General features: G+C 40.9%; 1 protein-coding gene and 1 long non-coding RNA gene across 3 annotated transcripts; one reads left to right on the forward strand and one right to left on the reverse strand.

Annotated features, from left to right (window-relative positions):
* The first annotated feature begins 788 nt into the window (after positions 1 to 788).
* On the forward strand, positions 789 to 11,737 carry LOC112886348 (type IV inositol polyphosphate 5-phosphatase 3-like). Of its 2 annotated transcripts, XM_025952228.1 has the most exons (9): positions 789 to 961; positions 2,273 to 2,360; positions 8,990 to 9,094; positions 9,538 to 9,696; positions 9,790 to 10,018; positions 10,426 to 10,613; positions 10,714 to 10,822; positions 10,895 to 11,148; positions 11,274 to 11,737. In XM_025952228.1, exons 1-9 carry the CDS (start codon positions 910 to 912, stop codon positions 11,566 to 11,568), a joined length of 1,479 nt encoding a protein of 492 aa, XP_025808013.1. In that variant the 5' UTR covers positions 789 to 909; the 3' UTR covers positions 11,569 to 11,737. The 2 variants fall into 2 exon arrangements, with proteins under 2 accessions (XP_025808013.1, XP_025808012.1); XM_025952227.1 differs by having other exon boundaries at positions 9,538 to 10,018.
* LOC112886349 lies at positions 2,760 to 7,893 on the reverse strand. The gene is made up of 3 exons (XR_003227376.1): positions 7,481 to 7,893; positions 6,329 to 6,469; positions 2,760 to 2,993 (listed from the first exon to the last, which is right to left on the reverse strand). It is a non-coding gene; the product is annotated as an uncharacterized LOC112886349 (long non-coding RNA).
* Positions 11,738 to 12,842: the final 1,105 nt, after the last annotated feature.

Consider the following 12,842-nt stretch of genomic DNA (forward strand, 5'->3'; position numbering starts at 1 on the left):
TCGTATAATAATCTGTCCACTTCATGCTTTCACGTGCTATAGGCTGCATGAGAAATTAAATTAGATATCTAGTAAACTCCTTGTTCAGAGGAAGGAATTGCAGTTTTTAAGTTGGAATTGTGATTGAAAAAATGCTGTTTACAAGGCTGCAATTTTCCTCATGGTCCAGCCGATTTACTATTTGTCATATTAAAATAGCATAGCTAATGCCATTTTCAGATGAGTACCATGTATGAAGACATTTTTTTTGAAAGATCTTGTATGAAGACAATAAACTCAAAGCTCATTTTGGCAGCATTTCGACTACACCCCCCCCCCCACCCCAAGAGATGTTATGCGAATCTGGAAGGGAAATGGGTATGATAATCTCATACTCCACCGCACGCGTAGATGTGCTGAAATCCAGGAAATTTGTTGGCGTCGTGTCCAATTAGCTAGCCGACCGTGATGGAATCATGGAAGCGTGCTTAGCTAGGTGGATCAACAAAAGATTAGGCATAATGGCATGGCATTGCTGATCTGTTCCCATCATGCTTTCATGTGCTGCACGAGCTCGATCGCAGAAATTCACTAGCATATATACCTGCTTAGATATCTAGCACATATAGAGTCAGTTCTATGGGAAAAAAAATGTCAAAAGATTGGACCGAGCGCTTGCTTGCTTGGTAGCAGGTGCCATCGAATGCCCCGGCCCCACCTCCTTGTCAGTAGCGAGACCAATCGAGCTAGTTTTGCTCATAAAAGGGGTCGAGGCGTCGACGCCGTCGAGCCCCAAAGCGGCCATCAACTACCATTCACGCAGCTGCTTGTGTCGTTTGTTTTTGCGGGCCACTGCAGTCGCCTGGCGCTTCCTCTTCCTCCTCGTCGCGGCCATTGCTCCGACCTCGCCAAGACCGCCCGGGGGCAGCCATGGCCGCTCCGCCAGGTTCCCCACGGACGCCGCGCGTGGCCGACCCCGAAGGTTTCTTCTGAGTTCTTGCCCTGCTCTTCTCTTCTTGTTCTCTCCTCTTCTCTTCCTTTCATATGCGCACAAGCTTGTCCTCAATGTGTGCTCTGATCCGGTTACTGAAGCTTGATCTTGTCTGAAGCAAAACGAGTGTAGGCAACACTGCATGCCAGCTAGCTGTTTGGACTCACTCTGGTGCTTGGACTCCCAATTTCTACAAGTGGATTAGAAAAATCTCTCGTCTTGGTTCTTGAATAACCGGTCATTACTTGTTTACTAGAGTTGGTCACGAATCTTTTGGATTCATTTGGCTTCTGTAAAGTGGGGTTCTCTTTTATATCATTGTCCATTTAACCAGAGGTGGTAACGGATCATGTGCTCTCTTCACAATTTTATTTGGGTATATTTTTAGCAACTTTTTAACTTGATCAAAGTCAAATATTTTCATCTTTAACCAATAATATCTTAAAAATAATTACTTTTGAATAGAAACTATTATATATTATGGAACTGGGTTTCATTACGAATATACTGGTACCATTTTTTTTATCAATCTTTATATTTTTTATTATCCATGATCAAAGTTTAAAAAGTTTAACTTTGAAAAACATAAAACTAGCTATATTCTGGAATGGAGGCGGTCCTTTTAAAATCCGACCCTTAAATTATGTAGGCTAAAATTTGAGGATCTTTACTGCCCCTAAGTGTAGGTGAATTCTATCCAATCTATATCCATATGGAGTATGGTTCACTTCCAATATGGTGAAACGGTAGGCACGTGAGCCCCGCAATCTCCTGCCAAAGAGAGCAGAGATTCGAGTTCTCATTCAATTGCGTTTTTAGGGCTTTATTGTTTTATTCTTGTCGTCGTTGTTCTGCCACTACAAGTGCCGTCCATTGTAGCATGGACTATGACGTATGGTAACCTCTCTGAATTTCAGAAGAGTAGTTTATCCATTTTATTCTCTGAACTTCAGAAGGAAAAGAGTTTCTACGCTCTAGGTCTTGGCCGCCCAAGAACTGCTTCAGCTGCTCTTCCAGAAAAGAATATATATATGCTTCTAGATTTCTGAATCTACATTTCTACACTACTTTTAAAAACTACAGTCCATGGAACATATATTTTTCAATAAACATTTCCAAACGATTCATGAATGATGATAACTGGAAGCGCAGACAATGGTACATCAGCATGAACTTGGATGCCTTTCGGTGTTTGCTTTGTTTCACTACCACACGTGTACATTAATCTAAAGACTGCTCAATTAAAGTTTTGGGACCAAGCTTGTCGCCCTGTATGCTTATGCAATCTACTTTGCCTCGCAGATAGTCAAACGAGGGCCGCACCGTACAGGCTTAGAAGGCAGAAATCGGAGATCCTTCGTGCTCAGTATATTGATGTTAGAGAGCTCAGGTATAGCCATATACAGATCCTGCATTTCTTTGCTTGGGGCAATTACGTCTTTGACAGTATTTCTGTCGCTGAACTGCTAAATTAGAACTTAAATTAAGTGTAATGACAATCATTTGAACACATCAGGCATATACACTTAACGGTTTAACTTGACAGCCCGCTTTGGATCAATATACCGATCGAAACAAACATCAAACATCAGTAGTCCCACATGAAAGCGGGCGCAGATAGTACAAACTGTTAGAAAATTAACAGGATTTAAGATTAATTTGTACAACCAGAGCAGCATATGAGAGAACATACATTTACTAGCGATTAACATGAATAACCCTAGTACTACACAGATCAGGATGAACTCGTGTAAAACTATACATCTAACATAAACAGACACCAGATCTGGCCACGAGATCATCATAAAAGAAATGCATGGAATACTGGCTTAACTTACAGTGGATCCTGCGCGGATGCAGCGAAGAAACCGTCGATAAAGAGGAAGGACGCGAGCGGACGTGCGAGCGCACTTCCCAGAAACCTAATTCGCCGGCACCCGTACAGGTCCTCAGATCGCCGGCGCCGGTTCGGAGACACCGCTCTCCCTTGATCCGCTGTACGGCGGACGAAGGGACCGCAGGGCTGAAAGCGGCGGCGCAGAGAAAGAGAGAGAGAGAGTCAGATGCGAGTGCGCATCGTCGCAAGTCGCAAGTCGCAAGATTATAACGCGTAACGCGCACACGTGCGTGTGTGGCTTGTGTGTGTTCACACTTCACAGCATAGCATCCTTCATCACTTTGTCTCACATGTGTAGGGGCTCACAAAGACCCACATATATGTTGGTATATGTCCATCTAAGTGAGCAATGTGGGACTAAAGTCCCACATGCCACTTCTACAACACCATCTTGGCTTCCTATATGGAATTGGGCCACCCAAACTCCAGCGATGTATGGGCCTAATATAGGCTACAGTTCCAACACAAACATGACAGAGTTTTATATAAATTAAAGGTAAAGAATAGAACATAGTGCGAGATATAAGTGACAAACTAGAGTTCAAATACTAATTATACATAAATCCATAAAGACAGCGGAATGAAAGTTCAATATAAACCAAAACCTAACAACACTATGAGCAAAGGACGAATTGGAATTTACACACTGAGCTCACAAGTGTGCAATCCAGAACCAAGGTATCACTGGGAGTTGCGATTGACCACAACCCAACCTTAAGGTATCATTGAGAGTTGCGATTGACCACAACCCAACCTTTCTCATCATGACGAACAAACTTAGCACAATAGGGGACCTGAAAATAATTTATCCACAAACCTTAATTATACTAATACTCAGCAAGACCTACCCGACTAGTAGTATATACTTAGTTGACTCCTTGCATGCAAGGTTTTTGGCTGGTGGGTTTATTTTGCTAAAAGGCTACTAAGAGTATTACTTTCAAGATTTTAGAACAAGTTTAAGTAAGAATTACTACTTACTATATTTGCAACATAAATGAAACATATTAGAGTGAAAAAACAATTAATTAGATAACAGTAACAGTTAATAACAACAATCAATAATATTCATTTTAATTTTTCTCTATGATGTGACGCAACAATCAAGGTTCTCTTATCCGAGAGGTACGACGAATCGATTTGTTTTACATCCTTGCAAGGGAAAAATCTAACCACACGATGAATACAACCCCACCGAATCACACGCATCAACAGTTTCCATCGGTCACTACTAAATGGTTGAACCGCCCCTCGACCCGCAAGTAGCTGGTCCCCAACGATACCTACGATGGGTCAGCCATGAGTTACTGACTAGCATTCAACCGGAGAAGCAGGTATCGGCTCAAACACCAGAGTGACCGAGATACTACTCTTACCGGGTTCGATTACCTCCTACTGCCAGCATGTAATTAGTACTGTTCAAACTTGATCAAACAGCAATGGGGTTCAATTCCAAGGAAAGATTCACAAAAGTGGATGAAAATAGCAATGTGGCAAATCGAGTTCGGGTTGAGATGATGGAGCTCAAGCCCGTAGAAATAAAGAAGGCCATGGAAGAAGGAACAGGTGGGGAGAGCCAAACCCCGTTTAGCGAAATGGTAGAATGAGACGATGTCGTCTACATTCTCCATGGGAAGAGATTGGCGAAAAGAAGGGCACCAGTTGATGAGATCTTTCCCCCAAAGCAAATCCTCAGAAACAAGATTCAGGAGGTTGTGATTGGAGTACTTACTGTAAGTCCACTCCCCGGAAGGCGGCTGCGATTCCTTCCCCTTCCCATCCTCCTTGTTGGATCTCTTGGGCACCATTTCAGATCTGTTTGTCACGAGCCGCTTTATTTACATGCGCTCGGGGGCTGCAGAGAAGGGGTGGAGAGATTCGGCTAGCTTCGAGCTTGTCAAAGGAGGTGAAGGCGGAGCACGGATTTGATTGGGGACTCGGAAATTACTCGGCGGATTGAAGATTGGAAGCACGGATTTTACCCTAAGTTACCGCGGGGTTAAATAACCAGCAGCCGGATACAGGTTTACTATTCCGAAGTTGAAGAGTCGTCACAGGGAAATACAAGTTTACTGTTCCGAAGTTGAAGAGTCGTCATAGGGAATATTTGGAAGATGAGGGGTTATTTGGTGGATTTTTAGATAAAATATTTGATTAACCATATTTTCAGGGTTAATTGTCCCGAAAAAAGGGATTTTTTGAATTCCAAATCTAACTTCTATCATCTGTACCATCACACCAATTATTTCACACGGGAATATTTTTTTCACTGCATGCCACGACCATTGGATCCTTTTTTCCAAACTGAGAGATTTGGATTCAAGGCTCGGGGGCTGCGGGATACGTGGCATCGACTACTTATTTTTCGAATATATTCGAAGAGTAAGCAAGGAAGATTCAAGACTAATGTGACCCTCAGCCTGATTCTTCGATTCAACCTAAGGTTGGGGGCTACTCCATATGGAGTGCGATTTTCCATCGCACCTCATACTAAAGAAGTAATTCGGAGCATGAGCATCTCATAGCTTCGATGCAGCCAAGGAAGTACTCGAAGAAGAACTTCAAGACGGAGCTTCAAAAGAAGCCGAAGACTACTTCAGAAGTACTCGAGGAGCCTGCGGTGCTCAGCTACGAAGAACTCGGGGGCTTGTCAGATCCGGAACTATGAGACTGTGTACATAACGTAGTTTATACAGGAATAGGGGATATGACATGTCCTATACCTTATCTATGTTGTACTCTACTCACATGCGAAGTAGAACTAGTCGATACAGAAGCAAGTTACTCGAGTTGTACTCGAGTAAGATTCCTAAGCTTATGTCGGACTAGGATTCATGTAACCCTGTCCTCCCAGATATATTAGGGCGGGCAGGGACCCCTCAAAATACATCAACACCCAAGGCAACCCAAGGCAATACAAACCACCAAAAAGGACATAGGGTATTACGCACATCGCGGCCCGAACCTATCTAAACCTTATGTTGCTTGCACCTTCGAGTTCCTGATCTCGGCGACATCCTACCTAAAACTCACCACCTCGGGTATACCGCTCGGTGGGCAGGCGGTAAAACAACGACAAACAGGGCCAACAACGAACTTGATCAAACAGGACCAACAATGAACGGACTTTATCTAACATGAACGGAGCTACATATTCCTACCAATATCACATAGACCATTCTCATTCCCGCCCGGTACTAATCTTTCCATGTGAAACGATTGCATAAATAAGTTACCCATAACCAGAGATTCTATAGCTCGCGAGTGACAGATAATCACTCGACTTCTACCGGTCTTAATTAAGCATAGCAAGGCTAGCGACCTATACATACTGGTATAGCCCAAAGGAATCCAGAGAACATGCATCTATGGTTTTATTCAACTCCTGGAAACTTAGTGCATAAATCCTTAATTAAAAATATTGCATAATTTTAAGTTAGTGGTTGTGCTCCGGGGCTTACCTTCCTGCTGTTCAACCCGTGGCTCTTCCGAACCTTGAGCCGGGTCTTCTGAATGTTCTAAGATCTGCTGCTCTTTACATGGTGCCTGCTGGTCTTGAGGCTCGGCAATCAGCTCGTACACGATGTCCGTAGCTATCGGATCTACATGAAATATAAAATACAATGCAAAATGAGCATGTAAATAAGAAATGAAAAATATTAAGTTATACAATCTTATCTTATAACTGGAGCTAACTAAGTAAATAAAAATAAAAATTATGTACAACCTCAGCAAAATAAATAATAAAAGTATATGTATAAATGATATTACAAATTGTGTGACTAAGCTAGAAACTAAATAAATTCACCAAAAAGTTAAGAATACATTCTGGTGAGGAATAAAATATATCATGATAGAGCTACTGATAAAATATTCTAGTTGTATTTACCAAGATTTTTCTCAAACATAAACTATTTATTAACTCAGAAATACACTAGCACATAGATAAATCAATTAACATATCAAATAATGTCTTCTGGACGTGAAAAATTTACTGAAGCTAATACATCATCAAATTAGTCTACTGTTATGGAGTCCTGAATGCATAAAAACATTACAACACAATAAATTATTTTTTTCATGTTCTAATTTTTAGCAAAGGAAAAATAAACACTTAACTAGATCTAGTATTTTTCCTGTGTAGACATGTTCTTAACAGAGCCAACACAATTGATTTCACATTTTATCAGTTTTCTACGATTTTCTATGCATTTTAACAATGTACCGGAAAATTTATAAACCAAGATAAACCCTAACCAAATTTTTTCTACCAGCTATAACTCTACCTAGAAACCCCTTTAGTCACTGACAACCTAGGCCCACAGTCAACCAGACCGGGACCAGTCAAGGTCAGCCATGGCCAGCCATGGCCGGACCTTGACAGGCCGTTCCCGGCGACGGCGAGGCCAACCGGTGGCGAGGTTCGGCACCATCAGCTTTTCTGCAGCCGGGGACACCTGCAACGCCGCCCGTGACGGCCAAAAGACTTGCCGGCGATGGCCGGCGACGAGCAGCGGCGCCCACGGCGGCGCGGACGAGCGGCATGGCCGCGTTCCGGGGAAACCGACGGCGAACGTCGCAAAATAACGAGAGCATGAGCATCGAAGGCTCACCAGAAATCGATTTTTGTGGTTGGATGACGAGAAGGATAGCCGGAGGTGGGACTTCGACGGTGAGGGGTGGAAGGGTTCGGCCATGGCGGTCTGATGGTCGGGATCTTCAATCTCTGGCCATGGAGGTCGCTTCTCAGGGGGACAAGTGGGGGAGAAGGGAATTAGTGAGGCTGTGGAGGTGTAGATGGTGACGATTTGGTTTCTATGACTGGAGGCTCATGGATTTGGTTTCTATGGCTGGCAGCCATGGTGTTCTTCGACAGGAACCGGAAGAAAGAATGAAAAGGAGAGAGGGAGAAAGATGGCTGGCCGGGCTTTGGGCTTGTGGAGCAGGCGAGCGAAGAGTGGGTGCGTGGGGGGTGCTCGTGGCGAGGCCGTGGTGTCGCTGCAGGACCATATCGCCGCTTGTCGGCGACGGTCTGACGGCAGCACAGGAACAGCCATAGATGGCTGATTCAGTTCAGGTTTCATCAACGCTAAAACAGTCATGTTTGTCCCATAAAAACTTCAAATTTATGTATATAACTGGATCAAATGGTAAATATCAAAGTTGTATCCCTAACATATATCTATAACTTTTATTAAGAGTTTAAGCTATAATTTTTCACGTTTCAGAAGTTATAAAGCTCCGAAATCGGCCAAAAACATGACGAATTCTGAATTTTTCAGTCATGTGAAATCTATTTATTTTAGCGAAGTTTGAGATTGATTTCAAGCAACCAAAATACGAAGTAATCAATTCAAACTTGATGTGAACATCAAGTTGGGTTATAGGGATACAAAATTGTGCAAAAATATTGGATAGTTGACTAGAAGAATTTGGAGAAACAAAATCGAAAAAATATGGCGACAAGCTGTCAGATAACGGACTTAAAACCAAATTTCAGAGGTGGCTGAAATAGGGGTTTGACCAGTATTTGATTGAGATTTTGAACTATATAATCAAGTTTTCACATGATAAGATCATATTCATATTAAAGTACATATATTGGACTATTAATTTTCTATTGACCGAATTCCAAGTGTTTAGCAAAATATATTTTAATTACCTTCTCAAAATAGGTACTTTTGGAAGTTCCAGCACTTCTAGTTTTCATATGAGTGATGTCTAAACTAAAGTTTTGAATTGGTTTCATAGATCAACCATGTTTATGAGTCACAATCGATGAATTTGACATACTAAGCAATATTTCAGCATAAAATTCATATTTACTACTTTTATGCCTATTTATTAATGAATAAATGCCAAAATGCATATGCTAATGACATGCTTTGTGGATGATTTGCGTCTAATGGTTTTTCTAAACACCAGAGGTGTGAAAATTTCTTACCTCAGCGGTTCTTTGGAAAAATGGTATTCCTGCTGCTCATTCACTACTGATACAGTGATAAGATATCACGTAAGACAGTAACAAATAATCAAACTTAACTGCTACCGGGCTGAAACGAACAAAGCATGCTAGTCTTGAGTGATGTTCTTTATTCTAAACTGGAGCTTTTAATGTACAGGATCTGCGTAGGAACATGGAATGTTGGAAGCATATGTCCACCCAGTGACTTGGATATTCAAGAATGGTTGGATACAGATGAGCCAGCTGATATTTACGTTCTTGGGTAAATTTTTCGCTCAAAAAGCTTTCGATTCAGGTGGGCCAAACCCACGGTTGAGTTCTAAAGGAAAAAAAAATTCAATTGCATCAACCCCTTTTGTTCTCATATTTTGCACGATAAACGGTATGTGCCAATTTTGCACCAAATCAACCAGTTTCAACTTGGGAAACTATTAAAACTGTTTGGGAAACATGAACTGGAAACTTGTTATATTTGAAAATTATTTTGCTGTCACATGGAAACTTTAATTATCTTAAAAGTGACAAGTATCTACTTAAGCAAGCAAATTCAGCCATTGTACGACCACATAAAAGTGACGCTTTTCAGACGAGAAATTAAAGATACATGCAAGCCAAACTTGTTCTAAGACATCATACAAAATTGGTCGGAGGTAGTATTTGGCTATGAAATGATGTAGTACCACTGCAATTACTGTCATCTTTCAGATTTCAAGAGATTATTCCACTAGAAGTCGGGTATATGATTGGCACTGAAGATACTCGTCCAGTTGCAGTATGGGAGCATATCATCCATGAAGCTCTGAACAAGAAGTGCCCAGATAAATCGAAGTTTGAACGCCATAGTGACTCTCCTTCACCAGCAAGGTTTAACCCGTCAGATTATGTTCTTGAAATGGATAATGGACTGCTTAGTGAATCCAGCAATGATAGTGATGGGGAACTTCATCTATTGGGCAGTGCAAAGCCATCTGGTTCAGCTCACTGTCTTCAGACATTGGATTTAGCCTGTGATGTTAGCATTGATAATAGAGTTGAAAGGAAAAGATCACAGTATGTACGGCTAATAAGCAAGCAAATGGTAGGAGTATTTCTTTCAGTATGGGTTCGGAGAAGCCTGCAGAAGCACATCCACAATGTACGAGTATCAATTGTAGGTGTAGGTACAAGAGGTTTTATTGGTAACAAGGCAAGTGCCAAAATTTTGTGTTTTTTTCTTTATTATTCATGCAGCTTAATACTTTTATAATAACTGTATCGCACTTGGAAACTTAGGATGTTGCTTGCCATGTTAAATGGTGGCAGCCATTTCTGGATTCAACAATAATTTTAAATATTTCTCCCGAGAACTGGAGTTTAAAAATGCATGTTTTTGGTACTACCATACTTTCAAGAATAGTAAAAACACAAGCAGAGCTTGTCCGATAAAAGAAAAGACAAGTAGCGCTTTTTTTACCGAGGGACAATTATCATTTTGAACATTTTATTTCCTTAAATTTTAAGAAGTATCTGCTTACTATTGTACTCACCATGGATATACTTGTTTGCTGTGTAAATACAGCACATACTCACATATGTTCCTTCAATATGCTTCAGGGATCAGTATCTGTCAGCATGTCTATACATGCAACTCATTTTTGCTTTGTATGTTGCCACTTGGCTGCTGGTGAAAAAAATGGGGATGAACTAAAGAGAAATGGAAATGTTGAGGACATCCACAGAAGAACAGTGTTTGGTAACCCAGTTCATATAGTAGGCGTGCCCCAGAGAATATATGACCATGAGTGAGTTAATCCGTGTCTTGTACTCTGTACTATATATGCTCCAACATTCAATGAAGGGTTATATGATTTTTATATTAATACGCACTCTTAATTTTTTCAGAAGGATTATATGGTTAGGGGATCTCAATTATCGCCTCAACTTATCATATGAAAGGACACATGAACTTATCTCCAAACAGGACTGGGATGGATTGTTCGAGAAGGATCAGGTAATTTGATGCACTAATACACTCATTAATTTACTTCCACAGAATTTCCAGCTCACGCTTCTCCTCTGACAGCTGGAAAAAGAACTAGGGAAAGGATGCACATTCGATGGTTGGGTTGAAGGAGCTATCAGCTTTCCCCCAACATACAAATACGAGTTTAACTCAGAAAAATATGTAAGTGATGCGGAAAAAGAACTAGGGAAAGGATGCACATTCGATGGTTGGGTTGAAGGAGCTATCAGCTTTCCCCCAACATACAAATACGAGTTTAACTCAGAAAAATATGTAAGTGATGCGACAAAATCTGGGAGAAGAACACCTGCATGGTACGCTCTTCCTTCCTAGCCACCCTTTCGCTGTGCATAAGATTCATGCTAGTTATTCCAATCGTTCTAGAGATCAGAACTGAAATATGTCAAGAACAAGCAAACACTTTCATCTACTTGTGTAGGTGTGACCGCATTCTCTCATATGGGAAGGGAACCAGGCTACTTTCCTACAAGAGGGCGGAGCTTACGTTTTCTGATCATCGTCCTGTGACTGCAGTCTACATGGCAGATGTTGAAGTTTTTGTCCATAGGAAGTTTCAGAGAGCTCTAACATTCACCAATACAGAGGTTGACGATCACCTACTACTGGGGAAGGAAACAGTTGTAGAACCATTGAACCATGAGACAGGCAATTTCCCAGCTCAAGTTCCGTCCAAGGTGATGGCAATGCGATACCGGATCTCAGAATCTGCGTGAGGAGGTTCAATTGCATTTCTTATTTGACCAAGATGTCTATGAGACCATGATTATGGACCCTTATCGAGCCATAGCATCCTTGCTAGTATGATGTCATTAGTTGGAATAAACAATCATGTAAGATCGATCAAAGTCATATACGTATTAAATTAAATGCCTATTTCCAAAACATAATCTGCAGTTTGCAAATTACCACTATATTCAGGAAGAAAAATGGCCGCCGTGCTTTTTTTATGAAGACCAAATGGCCACCGTGCTTTGTGCAGGAAAGCATACATGGATCCTTCAAAAGTAATTCTCCATTCACATTTAGTGTTAGCAATTATGAAAAAAAATATTTTTGTGTGGTGAGAAATAATTGTTGACTGGTTATGCCACTTTGAAGTTCATGAGACTGTTCCAATTTCCAAATAACTAGTTATATTTTAAACCAGAAGTATTAGAAAATATAAATGAGATGAAAAATACAAATTTTGGTTGTTTGGTTCACACAAAAGAAAGAGACGGCCGCGACATTTCAGTATTTCACACGCATGCTCATGTCGACCAGGCAATTCTTGATGCCGATTTCAGAAATGCCTGGAAATCAAGTGGCAGGAAAGCAAACAGGCAATGGATTTAGACATTTAGTAGGTGCATGACAGATAAGTGAGTGGTTCAGATTTTTGACACAATTAGAAAAGTGTGGTTTAAAGGCGGGCTGCTTTCTTCAAGATCCCAGTCTACTCTTAACTAAAATATCATCTTAAAATAACATAACTTGTATCACTAACACATTTTAAGACAAGGCAACATCATCATCTCAAGACAATCTGGCAACATCTCTCCACCATAAAATTCATGTAGAAAAATGCATATGCTAATAGCCAGCAACATATAGTATGCTCAATACAATGATTTAGAGACGTGCCAAGAGGATTTGCTTAAAGAGATGGACCTTTGCTTGTTGAAGCAAGCGAAATATTTTCCATGTCCGAGTTTCCTTCTGATCTGCCTAACTGGCTAAGAGGAAGACGCAAGAAACGTACTACAACGAAGGCTAATGCAGTGCATTTCAGCATAGTTCAGATAGAACCAAACAGGAAGAACTATTATAAACTGTTAGAAGCAACCTCATTTCCGTGCCAATAAAACAGGAATATTTCATATGTCGCCTTTTCGATCAAAAGCATATTCAATATGTAACCTCGTCAATATTAGATGGAGACATAGTTAAAAATAGTATAATGTAAAATAAAATCCAGCGGCCTCAGATGCTTAAGATGCAAAAGAAG

This window comes from Panicum hallii, chromosome 3 (assembly GCF_002211085.1).
Source record: "Panicum hallii strain FIL2 chromosome 3, PHallii_v3.1, whole genome shotgun sequence".
Taxonomy (NCBI): domain Eukaryota; kingdom Viridiplantae; phylum Streptophyta; class Magnoliopsida; order Poales; family Poaceae; genus Panicum; species Panicum hallii.

What these genes read in the sequence shown, in the direction of transcription:
- LOC112886348 (XM_025952227.1), top strand. Translation starts at nt 910, where the DNA reads ATGGCCGCTCCGCCAGGTTCCCCACGGACGCCGCGCGTGGCCGACCCC. An exon ending in GAGGTTTTATTGGTAACAAG is followed by an intron (nt 10,019 to 10,425) that starts GCAAGTGCCAAA and finishes AATATGCTTCAG; the next exon opens with GGATCAGTATCTGTCAGCAT. An exon ending in GGGAGAAGAACACCTGCATG is followed by an intron (nt 11,149 to 11,273) that starts GTACGCTCTTCC and finishes CTACTTGTGTAG; the next exon opens with GTGTGACCGCATTCTCTCAT.